Below are 23,975 nucleotides of genomic sequence, written 5' to 3'. Positions count from 1 at the left end.
GAATATATATATGTTAAAAAACAATTAGTGAATAATAGTAGACTTGATATACTAGTATTTCTTTATACCATTATAAAGTGGCTACAAGGAACCTTTACGAACGGATTATAGTACACTGCTACAACGCACATACGCACACCTGGTAAAAGGCGTAGGTTTTGTTAATGTTACACATATTACCGCACTGTTCAGAATATTAGGTGTACAAACACACTGAATTCTATTTTGGATTACTTATCTTGCAGACCTAAATGTCACTTTTACTATTTTAACCTTTAATGCTCTTTGAAGCCATTCCTAGACATCGTAAAGATATTGAAAAATAATTTATGCGCACAAAATGATAAAATAAGAAAATATATGTATAATATCAAAAACGTTATTTAATATGTGTTATATAATTTTCGATTGGGATTAAACCAAAAGGTTGGCTAGCTTAATAATCTTTTGATTCTTTCATGTGTGTATATACAAGAGAAAATTTTGCAACTCTAGTTCATCCCACAGGGTCCTTGGATTTTGAATGGCAAAAATTTCCGTGAGTATCTGTGTTTATTAGATAGATCATTAAATCACTATTATATGTATATATATCCTACTTGAATATGTATATTCTTTTTTCTTTTCTTTTTAGAGCTATTGTTGTTGTTGTTTTTGCTTTAATAATTTAAACTTTATTATTGATTATGTTGTATTCTGGCTACAGCTTCATACACCAATTGTTAAAGCTAAGCCATATTTTAATACCTTTTATCAGTGTCAAAAACCTAACCTTACAAATTAATATTATGCTATCAGTTCTAGAGTTCTTCGATTTAACCTCTAGACTAAAATGGACAAAAAGAATAGAAAAGAAAAATAAAAAGATTTATAGTTTTTGACAGGTCAGTATAATTTTAGGCGGCGTGTATTATCCCGCGGCATCGAAAGAGAGAGAGAAAGAGGGAAGGAGGGAGAATACATGTGTATTTATATTAGTAAACTATAGGCTGTGTGCAATAAGACAATAGAAATGGCAAGAGAACCATTTTATTGATTTAAGATTTGTAGTAATGGTAAAGTAGTTAATATATAATTTTTTAAAAAAAGAAAGAAGTTTCATAATATTACTACGTTTAAGAAATATGGCCCTTTCCGATTACAAGGAGAAAAATTCTTTTAGATCAGGTAAAATTATGTCTGCCAGTCCTGCCCGGATACGATGGGATCATAGTAGGAGTTTTATTTTCACACTGAGTGGTCAGTAAAATTAGTTTAAATTATACTCATTTACGCATACACACTTTTTTTTTATGCGATGATTCTGAGTTACATTCAATCCGGGTAACCTGTAACTGTACCGTATCAAATCAACCATATCATTTCAAAGGTCCAATACATTGATAAATTTGTTTATCATATTAAATTATACGGAAAGGTTTTTATATATACACATACATACAAGAGCATGCAATAAAGTAGTGTATCCTACATTATAATAATATAACCTTACATATACATACACATATACATTGAATTAAAATTAATGTACATAATGTATTTATTCAAGTACATAGATGACAAGTCTAGTTTATTTTAATACTACAGGTAGATTTGAATATGTATTCCACAAGATCCTCAGGGAGCATGTATCCTGAATCACAGGGTATATGAAATAGCTTTAAAAACAAGCTGGTTCTGGGATCATTTATGTAGATAATCGAAACACTGTACATACTACACAAACTACCTTCAAGGTATCCATGTCTGCTACTTGTTATTTGTTATTCATTTGGTAAAGCAAGAAAAACCTGTTATTCTTTTATAAGCACAAGCTACTACTTTGGCTGACTGACACCGTAAATTATCTGGTTCTTTTTTTTTGGGTTTATTATATGTACATATTATATGTACAGTATGTTTTCCAAAAAAAAATAGTAACTTGATATTTTCCTGCTTTGTCTTACAATACGCCTAGAAAATCACGTTACTGTTCAGTCTTTATTTCTGGAATAGTACAGGAGTTTGCAATCTTACTATTCTGGATTTTATTTGTTATATATGAGACAATGGCAATTTACGTCCTTTGATAACTCAATAATAGCCAAAATATATATATAAATCTTTTGTTCTTCTTCTTAATCTTTCAATTCTCGTTTTTAATATGACTTATTTGACTTACTTATAAGGAACTTCTTGAGTGAACATGATCATACTCCCGGAAAATTATTTTCCTAGTATTCTTAAGATTATCAAGATGTATGCTTTATTTCTTAAATATATATATATATATATACATATATATAGAAGTATGGACTTTCTATCGAAAACTTTACAAGTAATATATAATCAAACAAAGGCAGTCGTATATACATTTTATTTACATGGAAACATATCATTTACATTTAATTTATTATACTATGGATTAGAGCCATTTTAAGAAAAATTATTCTAGTGTGTCTTGACTTATAAAATCTTCAAGAAATGGCAATAGAAAGGTAAATAAAGAGAAATAGAGAAGAATAAAAAGAGAAAAAAAAAAGTGAATTAAACTTTAAAGTTTATTTTTACAAAATAAAAGTCTCGAAAGTTTGGTTTTATTTTTTTTTATTTTTATTTTTTATATATTTTTTATATTTTTTAATACAGGGTTGCTGTTTTATTTCATAAATCGTTTATGATTATTAAAGAAGAAGAGTAATACATGTACATATATACGAGGGTGGTAAAGTGAGCAAGAATTAAGGCGTAATAAAATAAAGTAAAGTATAGTAGATTAAAAGGAGTGGAGTGGGCAACAAGTAAGACAGGCAGGGCAAAAAGAAGATCAAGAAATTATGTAATTGGTTGTTTAATAAAGTATAGCCTATTGAGGTGCGTTTCTGTTTACGAATCTTGCGGCGGTATACTTGATTACAACCTTTTGCAAGGCATCTTCGAGAGTTTCCCAGGGAAAGACCTTGATGTCTTTTTCAATGTTGCGAGGCTTTGGGTTTTGGAAACCCATGATGAGCTTGAAGAAATCGGCAGTCTCGGGGTGGCACTTGCTGACAGTGATAGGCTTGTATCCTTCCAAGTTGCGGCGGACTCGGTTCTTTTCTTCAACTTGAAGTCTGATATTCATGATGCTCTGGATTATGTTGATGCAGTCAACAGAAGTGATGTAGTACTTGTTGGTTCCAGGCCAGCGAATGCAAGAAGCAATGGAGCGGGTCACATCGTTGGGATGGATAGTAGAAGAACCAGAGTGGTAACGTTCTACGACGCATCTGACTGTACTGTTTGTCCATACACTGTGGAACTGGACCAGTCTTCTGCCGCTTGCGACTTCATCAGGACTCCAACCATTGACCATGCCTCCGAGGTCTCCTACAATTGTCAAGGTTGGACGCGAGACAAGGTTAGGCAGTAGAGGACCTTCAGATACTTGGGCTTGATCGGGTGGGGCCTCACCTTCGGGGGGTCCTGAGACAGTAGAAACAACGAATCGTTCATTGCGTGGCGCACCAATTTGGCCTTGGCCTTGTGCTGGAACTCCATTTTGGACTTGAAGTTCGGTGCTCTCGTAGGCAGCGCTTCCATAAGGATTGGCAAAGTTCGTAGGCACCGGATTATAGCCAGAGTTGGGCATAGGCTGTTGAACCGGATGGTTAACTGTGAAATTTACAAAAAAAAAGTCAGTAAAAATATATAAGTATATATATATATATAAGCATCGAACTTACAGCCTTGAGCCATGTTCTGAGTAGGCTGATTGAACTGTCCATGTGGACCAAGTTGATAGACGGCCTGTTGAGCAGCCTGTTGCGATTGGACTCTTTGGTAAGCCATGTTTATATGACTCGTATGTTGAACAGGGGCGTTAATGCCGAAAGGTGGAAGACCGTATGGATTGCCTGGGTGGGGACTAATTTGCTGAACGAGCTGACGGGTGTCATTCACATAGGCATTGGTTTGCGAAACCGAAGCCGATATATTGGCTGCCATTGCGGTAGGTTCTTGACCAACTATGGGGCGAGGAGTGGCTTCATAGAAGGAACCTGGTTGAGGTGCAACAGCCTATTATTATTTTCAAAAATGAAATAAAATAAAACTGATTAGTAAATATGTTTAATTCGTAAACATTTTTTTAAATATATATAGTTAGAAATGCTTACAAAAGGTGGAGCTTGACCATAGGTAAAACCTGGGTGGTTGACTTGATTTCCAGCTTGGCGTCTTTGAGCAAGATTGCTTTGCTGGAATCTACCATTGGGCGCAAGGGGAGCGAGAGCAGGAACAGGAGGAGTATGGAGCTGAGCTGCGGTGAGCTGAGAATTGACTGCATAAATCGAACTCGTGTAACCCTCTCTGGCCTGTTGGACAGTAGGTTGAACAGGAACCTGGGGAACATATTCCGGGGTGTTACTCTGGTCGGCAAGCTGAGGGCTGTTGAACTGAGTAGGCTGGTAGTCTGGACCACTGACTTGAGAGCCGTTGCTCAACTGAGGACCGCTGTTCAACTGAGGACCGTTGTCCAACTGAGGACCGTTGTCCAACTGAGGACCGTTGTTCACTTGGGGAACATTCACCTGGGGAGACATGTTCTGAGATGGAATCTGAGAAACAAAAGCTTCCTGAGGAACTGGATCAATGGTGGCATTGGGATCAACAGAGATGGCAGGCTGCAAATACTGATGGCCGTTTGGACCGGGCTGGGCAGCGTTTGCGTTTGCGCTCTCGGACGAACTACTGTTAGTAGTGGTGTTTGAACCGTGGCTCATATCGCCTTCGGACTTGGGACTTGCGTTGCTATCCGATCCTTCGTTCTTGAAGTCTTGAGAATAGATCAAGTACGCGTTGTCGATGGGCTGAGGGCTCTCGGTGTTGACTGGGGACAGACTCTGGGTGCTCTGTCTCTCAGCTTCGTAAGAGACTGTCTCGAGTCTTGGGTCTGTGACCTTTGGGGTTCTGTTGGACACATTGTTTCCTCCAGCAAAGCCGTAAGGATTGTCTGTATAAAATAAAAAATAAAATAAAATAAATTAAAAAAATGTAAATCAAATAATTAATCAGAGACAAAAAATTAAGTGAAATATATGAAAGAGAAACTTACAGCGCTTGGAATTGTAGGTCATTTCGGAACAAATTAAACAAATGAAGAAATTAAGTGTATATATAGTATAGAGGGGAGTAATGAAGATCTAAAAGCGAAGAAATGTGTCAGATTATTTTTTTGTATAAGAAACAAAATATGCACGGTTGTTTTTTTTTAAAAAACAAATTGATGTGTTACCTTGGATAGAATAATCAAAACAAGTGTTTTTGGTGACTGAATTTACTTTCGTTTACTGTTGTATTTTTTTGGACTTCGTCTGGCTTGCTTTTTTCGTGCTTTCGTAATTAATTTGTAAAACTTGGAGTGTTTTTACAAATTCGTCGGATAAGATAAAAGTTGCAGTTGATAAATATAAATATAAGTATGTATATTTTCGAGGTGAAGAAGTATAAAAAAATAGAGAGTAGTAGTAAATACAGAAAGAAGAAGAGAATTGGATCGATTTTTACATTGGCCTTTTATACAAAATCCTTTACGGCTGTTCAATTCAATTCTATAGAGGAAAATACATATATCTGTACAGTAAAAAACGAAAAGAAAAATAAAAACCTCGAAATTCATGTATGCAAATCCTTTGTTGGCTATGTCGATTGGCTTTGGTTTCACTTGAACGAGCATATGACCGCTCTTTGGCGGAACGTGTAAAATTAAAACCACGTACAACTCCTACAATTATTCTTTTTCAATTCTTTTAATTTTTTTTATATATAGACATTTTATTATTTTATTACCAATATTCAAGAAAATTAAAAATACCACAAAATTCATGCAGCCAAAAAAAAACAATATGAAAATAACGGCGCCTCTAGTTGTATCCTAGACCCTGGTTACATCAACAAAAGAAAGGTTAAATGTTCAAGCATAAAAATATCCGAGAAAACAAAAGAGCAAGAGAGAGAGAGAGTAAGAGAAAAGAAGAAGAAGATAGAAGAGGTAAGGTAAGGTTTAGGCTTTATTCAGGTATATTTTTTTTGGTGCGATTTAAAGCGATTGATTGCTAAAGAGGTACTAAAGTAATAGGTGATTATATTCTACTACTTTTTAACGAAAAGAAACCTTTATTAAATGATAAAATCTAGGTATGATCGTTTGATTATATTGAGATGATTTATTCATCAATACCACATTATCTAAAAAAATAAATAAATAGAAAAAGATATATAGAAAGAGACTATCCAGCTCTAATCAATTGTAACATAATTGCTATAATAACTATCGATCAAATACTCTGTTATCTTTATAGATCATATTTACAAGTGTGATATCATAAAAAAAATACGTCGTTCGCTTTTAATCATCACAAGACCTTTCCAATTATAGATCCCTCATGCTTGATAGTATACATCTGTAAGCAAAGGGATAAGAATAAGAATAAGAAAACATTGGTTAATACAGAATCACCCCACAACCACAGCCACCGCAATCACAACAATAACAACAACAAGCCCATATTACTAAACTAATATTAGTAATAGTATGGAAATATAGAAATATTATAGATTGATACATGAGCCCGGGAACAATAGATTCTGTGAATAGCCAAGCCAGAAGATGGGAGTAGGCTGAAGAACATCTCGACCATTATGCCCTCTCCCCAAAAGAAGAAAAAAGCCGACATATGTGCTCATCTGTGTAAAAATAAAATAAACTAGACGGTTTATAATAGAATATTTACACACGCAGCTCTCAATATTAATTATTTCCAGTACGGTTCTCAGGACGTACATGGCACAAACACGAGAAGCTTTACTTTGTACGGGTTTGCTATCTCTTGAAGACTCTTCAAGTAAAATCGTGTTTGTATAGGCTTTTTTTTTCTTTAAAAATAATGGTGATGGCCAAAACTTGCCTCATTTTTGCCGTAAAAAAGAGAGGATCGATGACGCTATGTCCAAACCAAAAAAAGAAATGTGTGGATATGTGTATGTATAGGTATGCTTTGTTATAACTGGGCCAATCATTGAAAACAATAGAACAGATATTCTCACTTCTTATAAAGCAAGTTTATAGGCCTCAATACGCGTCAATTAATTCGTTTACCTATAGTTCATCAAGAAAAAAGTAACCATTAAATACTTTCAGGCTTATTAAAACCTTTTGCTTTTGATGATAAGGTCTTTTATTTTATTGAGTTTGGCCGAGAGCTGCCGATGCCGATGCTGATCGCCCGATCCTTTTCTCTTTTTTTTCTTCTCTTTTTTCCCTCTTCTTTATTTTCAGCTTGCCTGAGTTTATGAGTAAACCCTTGCATTCAAGATTGTACATGAAGATCATCATGTATTGACGATCTGAGACATGTGGAGTTTTCTTGGTAGGAGTTTTCTGTGTATATTCAATAATATAAACAAATGGCATAGTATAAGAAGCTCTAAAATATGGATCTGATAAGCCTCAAAAAGAGAGGGAGAGAAGTAAAGACATACGCGAGGCACTTTAAAACTACGAACCGTGTGTTCCTTAAGGTGAAACCAAATATTTTGAATAGTAATTGATGTTCTATTGGATGTCAGGACAGTCGTAATATTGATCCAGCTTGCTCCTCATTACCCCCAGAGAGCTGTTAAAAGATAAGGAATCGACTTTTTGAGCCTAGTCTATAATGCTTGTTCTATGACTATTGTCTTATATGATAAACTCGTCCTTATCTTCAACCACCGTGGCTGGCTTTACAGAAAGACGTCAAGGTTGAGTTGGGTGAGAGAAAGTATGACATGTCCTTGCTGCTTTGAAATATGTATTTGCTGCTATGTGTCCTCAACTTCACAAGATCTAGAAATTCATTTAATTCTAGTCTTTTGTCTTTATTCGATAAAGAGAAAAGAAGACCAAGGCACCATAACCCTTTTTTTTGCTACATTTCCTTCATTTTATTTCTCATTAAAAAAAGATCAAATATCAAAAAGTATACACTGTTTTTTTTTCTTTTTTTTCTGGAAGTTAAAGAAGCTGCTAGCAATTAAGTAGAATATATTATGACGCAAGGTCAAATGACTGATCGCCCTTGTGTAAAAGTTTCATTTTTCTTCTTCTTCCAAAAATAAAACAAAAATGTATGCAAAGAGAAAGTGAACTTTATGGAGATTCTGCAGTAACCCTTGTCCGATCACTGACCGATTTTTGCACATCAGAATTTGCTTTTTTACTATTCTTCTTCTGCTATTTCTACTTTTATTTTTCTCATTTTCATCGACTAACATCAAGCTTTTATCTCTCAGGTAGTATAATATAAGGTATATATCCCAAGCGTTACCATGCTCATATAGATCAAGAAGAATTCTTCAAATAACAAAGGACTTTCTCTTTATCTATCTCTACCTTTTATTACTATTCTACGACTACTCACTTAAATCATATTAGCCACCTCCTCCTCATCTTTCTCTTCTTTTGTTTGTTTGTTCGTTTTTCAAATAGAAAGAACCTCCATTGTTACTGATACTAAGCAGATGTTGATATATGTCTTATTTGTTTAATAAACAATCGTTCCTTTCAGGACGGCACATAACTCAAACATTACTACACTTAAGTAATGGAACAATCTACATTTATGAAAGGCAAGTTTTATGTTCCAACGTAAATTTCATCAAAGAGTGTGTTTTGTTTTTCCTTTGCATGTACCTGTGTCAGTGAGATAGAAGAAGCGAGTAACTAATAGGATGATCATGTAAAAAAAATAGTCAAGAAGAGCTGTATAGAAGTAGATGTACAGCGAAGATATATATTTTGTTAAAACCATTTATTTGAATACATCTTTTGGTTGCTTTCATTAAAGCCAGAAATCATTTGAGTGTACGGCTAAACAAACGATCAAACAAATAACCAACCAACCAACCAGCTAATAAACAAACAAACAAAAAGTGGGATAGAGCCAAGCTTGTTTTTGACTCTTCAGAAGTTGAGTATAGTCAAGGTAGCTTCACATCTTGGGTTAAAGGTAACATATAAAAAAGAACCTTCTGGAAATGATCATCTCATGTGAAGTGCCGAGGGTGCAACCAATGCTTACGCAAATATCTATTGGACCATTGGTTTTTTTTGTGACATGGATAAAATGAAGTGAGAAATACCCAAAATAAGTTCATCCAAAGATGATGATGAGAAGTCTGGAGAGAAATTGAGCCCCAAATCTCTCTTTTTTTTTTAAAAAAAAAAAAGGGAAAGACCTAGAAGAAGTGTTAAACACCGTCTATATTCATGCAAAAATTCACAATTGGGATCGCTGATTTTTCTAATTTTATGTTTCGAACGTCTTTTTACTGCCTTGTATATTTTAACAAACAACAACAACAATCATGACAGTATATATATATATTAATATTATTAGCCTTTAACTAAAAACTTCTTTTAAAAGTACACGTACATAGTGAATATCTAATGAAGTGGATCCCATCCGGAGGTTTCAACAGGCTTAGTTACGTATCTTATAATATAGCAGATATCTAGCATTTGTTATATATAGTGTATTTAAATACCTGCCAGAAATAAGTCCAAAAGGGAAATGGATATTCATATGAAAATAAGAAAATCAACGATATCTAATATTCAAGGTTAGATATTTGGATATTGTGAGTTTCATACTAGTTCTATATACTTCACTAGAACTTTCATGGTGTTGGAAGACTATAATTCAATAATATCTGGGGATTTACTGTATACAGATTTGACATGTTTGTTATGGATTAAAAGTTCAATTTATCTGTCTACACCTCTATAATAAAGTACACCATCTTTATTTTTATTATTTTTAAATGCATTCTTCTTTTTTGATTTCTGATATAATGCTTAATATTAATCAAAGATTAAACTCTGGAGAAGTACATTACTATTGTAAATCAAAGTAAATTCAGAGCTTCAATTGGCCAATCCGTACTTTTTTGTTTATTTATTCCTTTTTTATTCTTCAAAATAAACTATTTTTAACAAAGACTCTTTTACGGATTAAGCACATTTACTCTTAATAGATAGGCAGTATATGTTACTATACATAATTTCCCTTTCTATGTATCTACAGTATTCCCAGAAATTAGTGGTACAGAGATTGAATGTACCAAAGTGTATAAAAAAAAAGATCCCTTTTCGCAACTCTTTTTGCGCCAATAATTTTCGGAAAGAGTGTATATATAGTCTTATTAAAAGGTAGTATCAATACAGCTATAATAACTGTCAATTACTCTTTTTTCTTATTTATTTATTATTTGAGCAAAAAGGCGTACCATAATTTATATTTGTTTAGCATTATTATTATTTAAAAAAGCTATCAATTGCAGCCTTGAATATGGTTTTAGCTGTTATGAAACATATCTTAAACAAATTGGTATGTCAAATAAAGTCTAATTTGATTGGCTCAACTAATTTTTGATCGTTTTGAGCTGTCCACCCCAAACTATAAATTTGGATCTTTTTATTTGATGACAGGACATAGCGAGTCCTTTGCTTCTTGTTTCATTTCCTTTATTTTTATGTATGAATGAACGAATTATATAGTCTCAATTTTATTACATTATTAGATATATCGGTGGTTCTTTTAGCTTTCTTCTTCATAATCTTCTCTGCCGAATAACTCGATGCTAATAAATGTATTTCGGTAATGAAATGAAAGATAACACTAATAGTTGATCTTTTTTTAAAAGAAAAGAAAAGGGTGATTCCATTGTTGAGGTTTGGAGAAGTATCCCATGGTTAAAGATCCATTAAATTCTTCGTTTTCTTTTAATTCATTCATTCAATCAATTGTTAATTCATTCATTTTCTTTATCTCTCGAGGCTGGAAAATGCATAATATATATATATATATGTGTGTGTGTGTGTGTTGTTCTTCTTTGATGTAAAGGAGATAATATTATATAATAGTTTCTTTATTTCTGAGCATACATTCTAGTCCATTCATGAGCTAAATTCAAAATCAAAAGTAGATAGCATTTGTTAGAATGATACACACATACATACATAATGATTGCATACTAAAGAAGACACACTAACGCACTAACGCACTGACATAAAATTAAACAATTTCATTAACGAAAATGTTGTATTACCTGTTGAAATAGCATCCTTTTCATTTTCCTTCCAGTGTTGAGCAACATCGTTGGCAAGAGGATCATCAGGGTTGGGTGCAGACAAAAGTGCCTGTATAGACAAGAGTACGGTACGAATCTGGAGAGCAGGAGACCATTTGTCTATATAAAAAGGAAAAGAAAAAAAAAGATAATTTGTTAGTACAAAATAAAGGATAAGAATAAAAAACACACACACACACACACACACACACACACGAAAACCCAAACCCAAACACACGAAATAGTTTGACCACAGACTACTAACCTTTAAGGATGTCAAGACAGATTCTACCAAGCTTATCAATGTTAGGATGGTAAATCTTGGTCAAGAAGCGGACCTTGGGAGGTGCCATTGGGTAATCCTCAGGAAGATAAAGCTCCAATCGGAAAACACCACCTGAGAGTATAATACATACATAGACACACAAAGAGAGCGAGAAATGAGGATGAATTAGTAATGTTATACATACATACATACTGCGCCTATTTGATTGATTGATTTATTTTGTTACCTTCAAAAGGAGATTGAGTAGGACCGGCGATGATTACATCAAAATAACGCAGATTGTCATCATGAGGGGTTGCGCTAATTTCTGGTGCAGGATCAGCCAAAAGGCGTTCAGTTTCCTAAAAAGAAACATTGGAAAGAAAATATGGAGAGGTAGAGAAGAAGACCTTTTAGACTCTGTTGTAACTTGTCTTGTTATTGGATTTCTTTGTATATAAAGTTAAGCAGGCTTACTTTAACGATGCGTCTGGGAAGAGCCATGATTTTAATGAGAGAAAAATAAAAATGAGAATGAAAAATAAATAGATAAAGTAAGGTTGCTTATATTATTAATAATAAGCTGTACAAAATATATATAAAATAAAATAAAATAAAATAAAATAAGAAAGAGGAGAAATAAAAAAAAGTGTACAAAAATTCAGTTTTGAGTGGGATGGATGGTTTTTATTGGGTGACGTACTTCAATGAAATTTTATTATTTTATGTTATATATATCTTTCTGATGGTGGGTCTGTACAAACCAATAAAAAAGATCCCGGGAATCACACCCGTTTTTCTTCTTTTCTTTCTTGTACAACTTTGAACAAAATGTCTTTTCTTGGTATCATTTCTTACATTGTAGTCCTACCTGTCCTTCTATGGTACAATTACACACCTTGGATAGGGTGTCTATTGTACTGCCATGCTCTTGGTCTGGCGTATTTGTTGTCCAGTATGTTGTTTCAATTCCCTTCCCCTCAAAAAGAACGGAACAAGGGCGAAATCTATGGTCTACACCATTTGTTATTTAATCTTGATATTCCTCCAAAGACCTTTTGGCTCAATATGGGATTGTGGGATGATGATAAGATTTCGTACAAAGATGCTTGCGAACGATTGGTGACAAAGGCAACAGAAAATATTCCCCCCAATACAGAGAAAAGGATATTGGGTATATATCATAATATCATATATTTCTTTAAGCTTTACCATTTAATTACTATTATTATTATTTAAAAAGAGAGAATCGCTCTTAAATTTCGGCTCTAGTATCGGTTCGCATCTTTTGCTCTATTATATTATATGTTACATTAAATTACATTTACATTACATTCTAACCATAATTTTAATTCTAATTCTAATTCTAATTCTAATTCTAATAGATGTAGGATATGGCTGTGGCGACTCATGCTTTCTTTTAGCAAGTAAGATTTTATTAAATATATCATGAGAATAATCGTATACATCTACGTATCTATTACACCACACTAACTTGTACGATAAAACGAAACTTGTTTATCACAGGAAATGAAAAATGCACTGTAACTGTAAGGTGACCCCAACCCTCTCCGATAACTTGATCAAATTTAATCCACAATATTTCCCACCAATCCATATATATATATATATATATATATATTTAGAAATGAACACTGTTCTTATCCCTAATTTTACCTTTTTCTTCTTCTTCTTTATTTTGTGGTTATAGGGAATTACGAATGAAGCCAGTCAATGGAAACTATCTCAACGTCGACTGTCACTCGATTACAAAAGTCTTGAGAATCGGGTGTCTCTAGTCCATGGTTCAGCAGACCAACTCAGCCGCTGTCTAAAAGACGAAGACATGTTTGAATCTATTGTTTCGATCGATTCTGCATATCACTATAACACCCGCTGGCGTTTTATCAGGGACAGTTTCGAACGTCTCGTGCCAGGCGGTACTTTGTCGCTCTATGACCTCACATTAGATCCTTTACTGTTGGAATCAATGACGCCTTTGAAATGCCAGGTCCTCAATTTGATCTGCAAGGCGGTCGAGATTCCTCTAGAGAATGCAGTGTCTGCGGAGATCTACAAAGAGAAGCTGGTAGAAATGGGATACGTAGATGTGGCTGTTGAACCTGTCGATCGTAAATGTATTTTCGGTGGATTTGCAAAGGCAATGGAATATCACCAAAAGGTTTTGGGTGCAAATGAGATTAGTACCAATCTAGAAAATAGAATCTTTATCAAGGTCTCTGTGTTCTTCTTTGGCCTTTTGGCTAATCATGCATGGGTACAACCCGTCTTTGTAAAGGCATCAAAGCCACTAAAGTAGAGTAAAGTAAAGTAAAGTAAAATAAAATAAAATAAAATGAAGAATAATTGGATTCTGTGACTTTGTTCAACATGTTATGCCTTTTAGCTATTTTCCCCTTTTAATTTATTTTTCTTCCTTTCAAAATTGCAATAGCATTATTTATATATAAAGAGTAAAGAAACTGGGATTAGTCAAACCAAATTTGAGTCGAATCTGAATTGACTTTTTTTTAATTTTTAATTTTTTAATTTTTTAATTTTTTAATTTTTTATATATATACATATTTTTTATAATGTATTATAAAATATATATAATATATAATACTCTCACTCCCTTACTTACACACACACACATATAGATAAATTAAATAATAATAATAATAAAAATAATAATAATATTTATTAATTATTACATTTCTTTCTAATGGCTAGCTTTAAATACTGTTTGGAATGGTATGCTACTGTAATTCAACGCAATGCAATGCAATGCAATAAAAAGATAAATCAAAATATAATAAAAGCAGTAAACCTGGAAGAAGATGATGGTTGATGTGTTTGCGTAGCAATAACTTGCTCTATCCCAGAGAAGACAAGTCCAGCCGTCGTCTTATGTTTTCCTGCCGTAACTGTCAATATGAAGAAGATGCAGACAACATGTGTGTCTACAGCCACAAGATCATCCACACTCCTTCGTAAAATATATGTTCCAAAAAAAAAAAAGAAAGAAAGATCTACAAAAAGATACAAATCACGATTGCTAACATCCATACACACATACATGCGATTATCATTATTATTTTAGTGAACAGACTATGATGTTGACTGATCTTGCCACAGATCCCACTCTTGTACGTGTAATTCTTACTCTCAATAACCTCTCTTTTTTTTTAAAAAAAAAATCCTATACACACATATATAAAAGTAATATTGATATTGAATTAACACGGTTACCATTGATAGCCCCGTGCCAATGTCACTTGCCCTCAGTGCAATCATCCTGAAGCTGTGTTTTTCCAGTCTTCATCCAGACGCGCAGAAGCAAAGATGACTCTCTTTTACGTGTGTGGCAGTCAAGAATGTGGTCATCGATGGGTTGGATAAGTTAGATAGAAATAAGAACAAAACAAGACAGGAAGAAAGAAAGAAAAAGATCATCACTTATAGGAAGAGGATGATATTATTGTAACTTCATTATCAAGAAAAGAAGAAGAAAAATAATAAAAGGGCAATTTTTGTTTATATATATATATAAATACATACATAATTAATTTGTATTATTTTATGTTATTTTGTGGTACTAGTCCCATTGATATTTCAAATAGATGTTTGTTTATGTTTATAAGCCAACACGCAATATATATTGTGTGTGAAAGACAATTAAAGGTCCAGGTTAATGAAAGGCTGTACGGTTGATGTTTGCGATCTTTAACTAATTGCAGAGGTTAATAAAGAATATACAGGGGAGGGCAGATTTTACTAATATCCTTTTTTTTTAAAAAAATAATAAAAAATAAATAAAGAGAAACGCTTTTATTCCTTTATTTACTTCTTTATTTATGTATTTGGTTTATTGATTCATTGATTCATTTTTTGATTGGTGGGTAGCGAGGATGAGAATGGGGATGTGGGCGACGTCGACTTGCTTCGGCTGCTTGTCTTCTTTTGAAACCATTGATAAGATCATCAACAGATGGATGCGCGGTGTCTCTGAGACGGTAACCGTCCGGTAAGACCTTGATTACCCAGCGCATCATAGGTGAATTGGCGTTGAATTTGAACCCAAGGTCAAAGTAACCGGCCTTTTCGCTCAAACAGAAGCCATATGCAGACATCTTTGGGTTGGCACGTGTGGTGGCAGCCAGGCGCTCTTCAAGAGCCTCAATACCGCCTGCCTGATATTTACTGTGTGCCATCAGCTCTTCTACTTTACGGGCCACAGCCTCGACGTATGTCACGATCAGCTCATCGAGATCCTCAAACACTGTGTCTTCGATCTGCAGCTTTGATCCAGAGCCGTACTCGTTGCTCTGCTTGAGTTCGAGCACATCGACGTGTTGGTAGATTCCCTCGTCGACCTTCCATGTTACTGCGATGTGATCATAGCCACGCGAAGATGGCCGGATAACTAGATCACCGCGCTGGCGGTCCTGCAGATAAACCTCTGCCTGGCGATGGTTAAATGGTCTAAACAGCGGGTGGTTGATCACACGCGTGCTCTTGGCCTGCTTACGGCGGTTGGCCTTGCGCTTGTCGGTTGCCATGGCTTCGGCCACTCGGTCATAATATTTGTCATCGGGAAGCTTTCGTAATGGGAAATCACTGTTGGGTTTGGTGTCTGATGCCTTGGCTGACAAATCGACAAGGAATTTTTCGCGATCGATTCGCAGCACTTTGCAGTTGATCGTCTCGCCGGGCTGGAGCACGTCTCCGATGTTCATCACCCGGTCGTCCGAGGCATTGTCAACGTAGATCATGCCCTCCAGACCAGACCCAAGCACACAGTTTGCGATCTTGCCGCGCACAGATGTGATTGTGGCAGGCACGATAAATCCTTCGCTCAGAACCTGCTTTGTCTCTCCGGTCACCATGATAAACGTCTCTTCCATACTTGGTCGCGAGTAGCGCTGGCGGCGGTCGTGGTACGGACCCTGCAACTCGTGCTTGATGTGTTCGAGAATCTGACGCTTTGGCTGGTGATACTGCTTACGGAGCACGACTGCGTAGTCGTCCAGGATAAGATCATTGAGTTTGTCGGGATACTCGGTGATCACTCGGGTCACAATAGCCACCTTGTTGTCAAAGTTTTCCATCACATCTTCATCAATTTCTAGCGCATCGCCTGCCATCTTGCGTGCGAGCTCGTAGTCTTGAGGATGGATACGGGTGTCGTCGAGAATGTCGGCGCCATCAACATCGCGGATTCGCAGATAACTTGCCGAATTCATAAATGTATTTGCAGGTGTCAGCTTGCGCAACACAAGTGCCGTTCTGCTCTCCAATTCACCGCTGTTGTCCAGCTTCTTTAGGATACTCTGTGCCTTACGGGGACCAAAGCCAGCAATGTACTGCAGTGCATTTGCCAAATAAGGCGAGTGGATGGCCGCATTGAGATCCACACCAAGATCATTCACAACATTAATGAGTGCCCGTTCAAGGTAGAAGAACAACTGGTCTTCGGGAACAAGGTGCTGGAGCTGGTGGTGTGGGATGGCCAACAAGTCTCGGCCAAGACCTACATACTCAAGAACAGGGTTCTGGAGACGACGAGCCAACGCAATGCAGTATCGCATGACTTCTGGGAAATCTGCAAATTCTTCCTGGGCGCGCTTGGAGTTCTTGTAGAGTCGGGCAGCTTCATCATCAACGACCACAAGGTCGGTTGCGCCGGTGATGCTGTCGCGCTGCTGATTGATCTCACTGACCATGGTCTGCATGTGCTTGATCAACCGACGGGTTTCGGCATTGTAGCCTGCCACACCAACGACGTTTGGCTTGCGACTGCGGATGAAATCCATCATGTCCTTCCAGTGGCGCTCTTCGCGAAGGTTGGGCACCTGGATCTGATCCACAACCTTACCGCGTGGGTTTACGAACACGGCCATGACAGGATCCTTCATCGTGCCATTTCCGGATGATATCGTGACCACACGGGGAATGCCGTTCTTGTAGCGGTCTGAGTCAGGGCCACGGAAGGGACCGATGTTGATCTTGGCCTGCAGACTACGGGATGCAGCCTTGCAGAGGTACTCCTGGGCTTCCATTCGCAACTTTTCGCGCACGTACTTGTCCATCAACGGAACCAGGTGGTCCCGAAGCGCGAGCTCGAGCACATCTTTGCGCTGCACGTTCCACTGCTGGACCGAGTCACTGTAGCCATCAGAGATGTAAAACTCTGCGATGCGGTTCAGCCACTGATCGTATCCAGCCACGTCAATCTTGACGGTCAGGAGATTATCAGCCTCGCCCTTGAGGATTTGCAGAAACTGGCCGTCCACGAAATGCGAGATTGGCTTCTCACGGAGGTATTTGAATGGGTGCATGGGGTGCAGCTCATCGATGACCGTGAAGCCCTTGTCGGTTGGCTGGACTGAGACAACAGCCCGGATTTCCCAATCCCGGCGCATGGCCTTGCGCACCTGAGGATCGAACGCGATTTCCTGGGCGAGGATGTCTTTGGTAGCCTTGAGGACTCTGTAAGGGTCGATGAAGCTACCGCTGATGTAAGCTTCGGCTTCGATCTCGGGGTTTCCGAGCGAGTCTTCGGGGTAGTAGCGACGGTTGTTTTCCATGTAGTTTGATCCAAACTGGCGTGCGGTGATACCGAAATAAGGTAAAAATTCGGGTATCCTTGTCTGGAGACTGATCTCATAAAGCGACTTGTTTGTCGGGCGTTTTGGAGCCTTTGACTGTTGGTGCATTGCGTTGATTCGGTTGCTGAACTTGAGACTAATGTAGTCCGTCATGTCAGCGATTTCTTCGACCCGCTCCATCTTGTTGATCCACTCGGACACGTATTCGTCGTCCAGGTGACATTTGGCCACAAAGTCCTTGAGGGCATCGCGTCTGTCGGCGAAACTCTGGTACTTGTAGTCGTAGTCGTAGATCTCCCACAGGTCGTCGGTTGTCAAGGTTTCGGTTGTCATGCCGGTTGTCTTGTCGATCTCGGTGAAAAAATCGCGACGGTGGTCTTTGATGTGAGGTACTTCGAGAAACTCGCGGTTAAAGAACTCGACGATGAAATTGATGGACTTTAGGAATTTCTCGGGAGGCTGGTCCCAGCCTCGTACACGACACATCTGGCGAGCAATCCAAGAACTTTCTTCGCGAACCTCCTCAATACTTGCCTTTTCAAATGACTTTTTCAGACCTTCGAAACGCATCTGGAGACGTTCTGGCACGTCACGGGTACGAATGGCATCGTCCTGCTCGGTCAACATGCGCTCTGCAAGTTCACTTGGCTCAAAAATATCTGACAGTTGAGGTTCCCGTCTCTCCTTGTCTGTGCTGACGAGCTAAAATGGGTTTGTCCAAATTAAATCATTTGTTAAAAGAATAGCATAGGATGATAACATGGTAGTTTAAAAATGTACATGAAATACATTATTTAACATGTCTATATTTACACAGATCATCTTCTTGTTCCTCTTGTTCTTTCTCTTTATAGCCAATTAATTATGTGTGGTTTTTACTTACTTCATCATCATGCAGTGCCCACTCGTAGTCTCCACCGTCACCAAAGATATCGTACATATCTGATACAACACTTGAAATTCACTTTGTTAATCATATAAACTAATTCCCATTGTGCTGTGTTTTCTTACTCTTCGCTTAATCCTTCTGGTAGGATATCCATGATTGCCTTTCCTCCCTTTGCACGTCTTCCGCGATTTTCATCATAATATCGAGCGTTTCGGTCATCTCGGTGTCTGTCACCCAAAACTTCGTCCAAGTCATCGTCCTCGTCTTCGTCAGCAATAAAGTCGCCCATGTCATCATATGCGTCTCTTCGGTGGTATCTGGCACGATCGTCGTAGGGTTCTTCTTCATAACCATCGTCTACAGGTTCATCGTAACGACGAGCAGCGCCACGAGAAACGGCTACCTCTTCATCGTCCGAGAAGAATTTATCTGATTTTTCGTGTGAGCTCCCTACAGGATCTTCACGGCCTCGCTTAAGACGCTTAAGTTTTGGCTATAAAAAATATAGAGAGAGAAACGATGAAACCCCAAACCAAATCAAATAGATACAAGGTTTAATAATAATGTTATTGTTAATACTTCAAATCAATTGATAATTTTTTCTTTTTTTTTAAAAAAAAAAAAGATATATATATTAATCCTTACTCCTGCTGAACGTGCTAGTTTGATTCCTGTGTTTTCTTCCAAGAGATCGAGATCTTCTTCATCAAGTTCTTCGTCGTCTACAAAACAAGTTGAGAATAAGTGAATTGCTGAATGACAGGCCAACCTACATTCTTCCACCTTCTTTCTTTTCTTGCGTCTCACGGTGACTTCTGCTGAATCGTCTGATTCTTGATCTTCTTCTTCATCGGATACGATGAATCCTTCTGCAACCTTTTATATATATAATTCATTTCATTTTATATATATATATATATATTAAAAAAAGCAAAAACCTTTTTAGATGAGTAAAAAATAAAATATAATCAATCAATCATCAATCTTAATCAATCGATTCATTAATCAATCAATCAATCAATCAATCAATCGATTAATTAAATGATGTTAATGGATGAATGGATGAATGGTGCACCTTTCTGGCTTCTTCTTCGTCGTCTTCTTCGTCTTCTTCGTCTTCTTCGTCATCATCGTTATCATCATGGTCGTAACCTATTGGTTCTCCCTCTTCATCCGACGGATTGGTATCTGGCATTTCAGCGTCGTCAGGTCTGCCATATAACCTGCCTTCATCAGGTCGACCGGCCATTGATAGATTTTATGTATGTATGTATGTATGTATAAAATTCACTCTTCTTTTTTCTTTCTTTTTTAAGAAAGAAAGAAAAAAAATATAAAATGTCAAATAAAATAAAGTAAAAAGTTTATGTGTGTATATTCTTTGCTTTGCTTTGCTTTGCTTTGCTTTGCTTTGCTTTGCTTTGCTTTGCTTTTTTTTTCTTTAAAAAGAAATTATAAATATATTAGTTATATAATAAAAAGAAGGAAAATAAAAGAAAAGAGAAAAAAAAAAGGTTATTTCTCTTCTTCTTCTTCTTCTTCTTTTTTCCAACAAGGCAGGAATCTAAAATGAATCGAGCAAGTTACAAAAAAAAAAAAAAGAAGTAAAGCCTTGACACGAAAAGAGTAAGTTGCAGTGCACGCAGCGTGACGTCACTTTAGATAGACTAGCTGTCACGTATAATGCCTTTTTCTCTATCTACCTATCTCTCTCTGTGTCTAGTGTAGTGTAATATAGTGTAAGGTATCTTATTTATCAGTTATACCATTATATATATATACATAATAAGTTATTTGAACTATGACTTTTAGATTTTATAATATAAAGTTTACAGTAATTAGAGTAAAATTAAGTGAGCAATCTTTTTTTTTTAAAAAAGAAAAAAAAAAGATCTGATAAATCTATCGACCTTGTTTCAATTTTTGTAAACAGTAATAAATATTATTATTATTATTATTTTGTGTGTGAATTGAAAATATTTAATTGGTTGTATTGTAGTGTATTTTATCTAATTGACTGTAAAGGTCTTTGTTAGTGCTGCTACTATTCTTATTATAATAATAATAATATGTCTTATTCTGAGTTTGTTCTCTGACGTGAATTACACACAGGGAAAAAAGAACAAAAAGGCAAAGAAAAGAACTCCCTTTTTTTTGTGCAACCAGAAATGTCATGCTTTTCTTTTTGGAAGCCAAAATCCATGTTCCTAAGAAGTCTCGGGATGTCTTGTTACACAGTATAGTCAAGTGTTATAAGTAAGCTGCTGCCGATATCTACCAAAGTTTTGACTTTTAAAGAAAAATAAATCTCTTGTATAATCACAAAAGACAGTAGTTACATGTTACACACGGATATATACATAGAAAGAATCGTAGATAGGTAAATGTTATATATGAATACACACAAGCTGTTGTGTATCTGTTGTGAATATTCCAATTATGGAGAAGCGGGGCAATTGTAATGAGTTTATTATTAATGTGGCTAGAGTGGCTAGAGTGAATAGATGACATAAGACAAAGCATGATATCAAATTCAATTCAATTCAATTCAATTCAATTCTTGTCTTTTTTTTTTGGAAGAGAAACAAACATAGATGGGTATTTATATTTACAAAATGAGAGTAAGGTTGTGTAGATAAGAGGTTTTGGATAAGAGACATATTTACAGATTTACATAATAAGATAGTATTTGTGTGTTTGTTTTTTGTACAAGGTTGGCATAGATAAAGTGAAATGTCGTTTTGATTAGGATGCCCATTTTGGAGTCAAGGTGATTTTGATGGTCTGTTCGGGGTGTTGGAATATAAGAGATTCGAGTTCTTTGGCCTTTGAATCTCTAGAGACCGGTAAAGAAGAAGAAGAAGAGGAAGCCGAGTGTCGGTTACGAGAGAATCTGCGGGACAGGATTGTTTGATGAGAAAAGTTGAGCATTGAAGTTTTTTGTTTTAATTTGATTGGTTGTATTAAAAAGTAATAAAGATAAAATAAAAAGGAAGGAAGGGAATTTCAGTTGGCTCTATTTATATAAAATTGAGAGTATCAAGGATGAGAATAAGATGTACAGTGAACACAGTAGAATTCAATAGAATTCATTATAAAGTATGACGAAAGGACCAAGAAGGATAGAAATTTTTTTTTATTGTTGCTCATTTTGGCAGAGGATTTTTCTCTTTCTTTCTTTACACATAAAATCCATGTATGTATAACATCGATCGATCGGTTAAAATATATTTATATTATATAGATTATATATAAAGGGACATTTTACTCTCTTTCTCTTAATTACTATAATAAAATATATGTTTGCTGAGCCACTCTTTTCTCTCCTCTTCTTCAATTTCTTGTACTCGCAATTATCCATATATAGACGAACAATAGAGACGTGTTACAAAAAAAGAGAGAGAGAGAAGAGGTCGAGAATCTACCTATCTTATATATCGATATATTCTTTTTTCTTTTAAAGAAGAAGAAAGAATAAATTACTTCACTAGATATATAATGTATAGTTTGTCACAGCGGATATTAAAATATAAGTGATGACGATGATGATGATGATGATGATGATGATTATTATTATGTATATTGGTGCTTGCATCATCATGACACTAAAGAAATAATACATACAAAAAAGGTAAAAGAAAAAGGAGAAGGAGAAGAAGATGAAGATGAATAGCAATTATATTGATAGACAATTGTTTGTAAAATGACTTATATATATATATATATATATATTACAATGGAAGGTTTAATTTATGCTTGTTTTTTGTATTTTGTCTTTTTTTTTTTTTTTTTTTTTTTGATCCTAATACTATTACTATTACTATTACTATTACTATTACTATTAGTTGATTTTTGATGTCTCTCTTAACGCCCACACATGCAATTAGACTGACAATAGACTCCTGGACCTAAAGTCACAAATATAAATAAGCCAAACCAAACCAAGAAAATAACAATAAAAAAAAAATGATCATGATCATGATCAAATTTTGATTTTACGGCACCATATAACACACAATGTAACTTACCAAACCGTTGATAACAATCAGAATTTACTCGACTATAAATATACATACAAAAAAAAATTAAAAAAATAATGAAAAGGCCCATTTTGGTATGCCTTTGTTTGTCTGTACAAATATTTTGTCAACTGTATTTTCTCTTTCCTTTCTTACCATTGACATCTTCCCCGACCAGAATTATATGACCGACGTGTCAAGCCTGAAGCAAGCCCAACAACAAGACCAATGATGATACAGCACAAGACAACCGAACAAAGTCTTCGTCTCAGCCCAAGAGATCTGTTCTGGGGAGGAGCGTAAAAGGTCATCACCGGATTCTTTCGTTCGCCGGCTGGAGGTGGCACCGGGGGCTGGCCAGGTAGTGGTTGCTCATTAAGAGGAGGAGGCTGATAGTATGTCTGACCAGGTAAATTGGTGTTCGGTCCACCAACGCCACCAGGACCAGAGGTGGTAGGACCATTATTATAAGCCGGTGGAGGAACGTTTGGTGGATAATCAGCCTATAATATAAAATAAGTATATTTGATTGATCCAAAGCCAAGCCAAGCCAAGCCAAGCCTAATCAATCAATCAATCAATCAAGATCATAATAGCTATATGTGTATTTTCGTACTTTATTTACCATCTTTATATATATATATATATATATATTGGTGGTTATTAGTAAAAGAAAGAAAAAAAGAAGAGGAAGAGGAAGAGGAAGAAGTAGGTGCAGGAAAATCAAGAATTTAAATACCTGCAAAAAAAAAAAAAAAGGACAAATAAAATAAAATAAAATAATTATGTAGTCAAAGCAAATCAAATCAAAGCAAAGCAAATCAAAGCAAATCAAATCAAATCAAATCAAAATAAAGCAAGGTAAAGCAAATGAAGCTAAAGCAACCAGAATCAACTCAAATCAAATCAATAAAGGTAGACAGAGAAAATACACACAAAGATCATGTACGTCAAACTTAGGACATCTTGATTTTATGTTAGACTCTAATTCACAATTGACTAAAACATATAAATTCATATATAATGTGCATACATATTTATTTTATATACTAAATATGTCT

The 23,975-nt window shown here is 35.8% G+C and overlaps 7 protein-coding genes across 7 annotated transcripts; 3 read left to right on the top strand and 4 right to left on the bottom strand.

Annotated features, from left to right (window-relative positions):
* Positions 1–2,845: 2,845 nt before the first annotated feature.
* On the bottom strand, positions 2,846–3,334 carry PHYBLDRAFT_109665 (hypothetical protein; the record flags this gene model as incomplete). Its single annotated transcript, XM_018428126.1, has 1 exon — positions 2,846–3,334. The coding sequence occupies one exon, from the start codon at positions 3,332–3,334 to the stop codon at positions 2,846–2,848; it is 489 nt and encodes a 162-aa protein (XP_018294688.1).
* A 7,566-nt stretch (positions 3,335–10,900) lies between these two features.
* Positions 10,901–11,941, bottom strand: PHYBLDRAFT_180168 (hypothetical protein). Its single transcript, XM_018438273.1, has 5 exons — positions 11,873–11,941; positions 11,643–11,757; positions 11,396–11,527; positions 11,110–11,250; positions 10,901–10,964 (listed from the first exon to the last, which is right to left on the bottom strand). Exons 1-5 carry the CDS (start codon positions 11,897–11,899, stop codon positions 10,930–10,932), a joined length of 450 nt encoding a protein of 149 aa, XP_018294687.1. The 5' UTR covers positions 11,900–11,941; the 3' UTR covers positions 10,901–10,929.
* Positions 11,942–12,226: 285 nt separating this feature from the next.
* On the top strand, positions 12,227–13,715 carry PHYBLDRAFT_165169 (hypothetical protein; the record flags this gene model as incomplete). The annotated part of the gene is made up of 4 exons (XM_018435173.1): positions 12,227–12,569; positions 12,781–12,822; positions 12,923–12,945; positions 13,107–13,715. 4 exons carry the CDS (start codon positions 12,227–12,229, stop codon positions 13,713–13,715), a joined length of 1,017 nt encoding a protein of 338 aa, XP_018294686.1.
* Positions 13,716–14,120: 405 nt separating this feature from the next.
* PHYBLDRAFT_185794 (hypothetical protein) lies at positions 14,121–14,954 on the top strand (the record flags this gene model as incomplete). The annotated part of the gene is made up of 4 exons (XM_018439144.1): positions 14,121–14,149; positions 14,260–14,388; positions 14,499–14,544; positions 14,657–14,954. 4 exons carry the CDS (start codon positions 14,121–14,123, stop codon positions 14,795–14,797), a joined length of 345 nt encoding a protein of 114 aa, XP_018294685.1. The 3' UTR covers positions 14,798–14,954.
* Positions 14,955–15,327: 373 nt separating this feature from the next.
* Positions 15,328–20,024, bottom strand: PHYBLDRAFT_96150 (hypothetical protein; the record flags this gene model as incomplete). Its single annotated transcript, XM_018443956.1, has 7 exons — positions 15,328–18,708; positions 18,890–18,959; positions 19,018–19,154; positions 19,257–19,388; positions 19,541–19,617; positions 19,669–19,771; positions 19,971–20,024. Coding segments are annotated over 7 exons (3,954 nt in total), but the record flags the coding sequence as incomplete, so codon positions are not given.
* Positions 20,025–21,510: 1,486 nt separating this feature from the next.
* PHYBLDRAFT_142158 (hypothetical protein) lies at positions 21,511–21,809 on the top strand (the record flags this gene model as incomplete). The annotated part of the gene is made up of 2 exons (XM_018430749.1): positions 21,511–21,516; positions 21,645–21,809. The coding sequence occupies 2 exons, from the start codon at positions 21,511–21,513 to the stop codon at positions 21,807–21,809; spliced, it is 171 nt and encodes a 56-aa protein (XP_018294683.1).
* A 950-nt stretch (positions 21,810–22,759) lies between these two features.
* Positions 22,760–23,542, bottom strand: PHYBLDRAFT_142157 (hypothetical protein; the record flags this gene model as incomplete). Its single annotated transcript, XM_018430748.1, has 4 exons — positions 22,760–22,803; positions 22,924–22,955; positions 23,071–23,417; positions 23,531–23,542. 4 exons carry the CDS (start codon positions 23,540–23,542, stop codon positions 22,760–22,762), a joined length of 435 nt encoding a protein of 144 aa, XP_018294682.1.
* Between the last annotated feature and the right edge of the window lie 433 nt (positions 23,543–23,975).

Source organism: Phycomyces blakesleeanus (genome assembly GCF_001638985.1).
Source record: "Phycomyces blakesleeanus NRRL 1555(-) unplaced genomic scaffold PHYBLscaffold_5, whole genome shotgun sequence".
NCBI classification, from domain to species: Eukaryota; Fungi; Mucoromycota; class Mucoromycetes; order Mucorales; family Phycomycetaceae; genus Phycomyces; species Phycomyces blakesleeanus.
The sequence above is the reverse complement of the archived record's forward strand: the minus strand, read 5'-3'. Positions and strand labels throughout refer to the sequence as shown.

Coding starts and splice junctions, on each gene's coding strand:
- PHYBLDRAFT_180168 (XM_018438273.1), bottom strand. CDS start 11,899: ATGGCTCTTCCCAGACGCATCGTTAAA. Junction 11,251..11,395: donor CTGTCTTGACATCCTTAAAG/GTTAGTAGTCTG, acceptor CTTTTTATATAG/ACAAATGGTCTCCTGCTCTC. Junction 10,965..11,109: donor AAAGGATGCTATTTCAACAG/GTAATACAACAT, acceptor TTTTGAATTTAG/CTCATGAATGGACTAGAATG.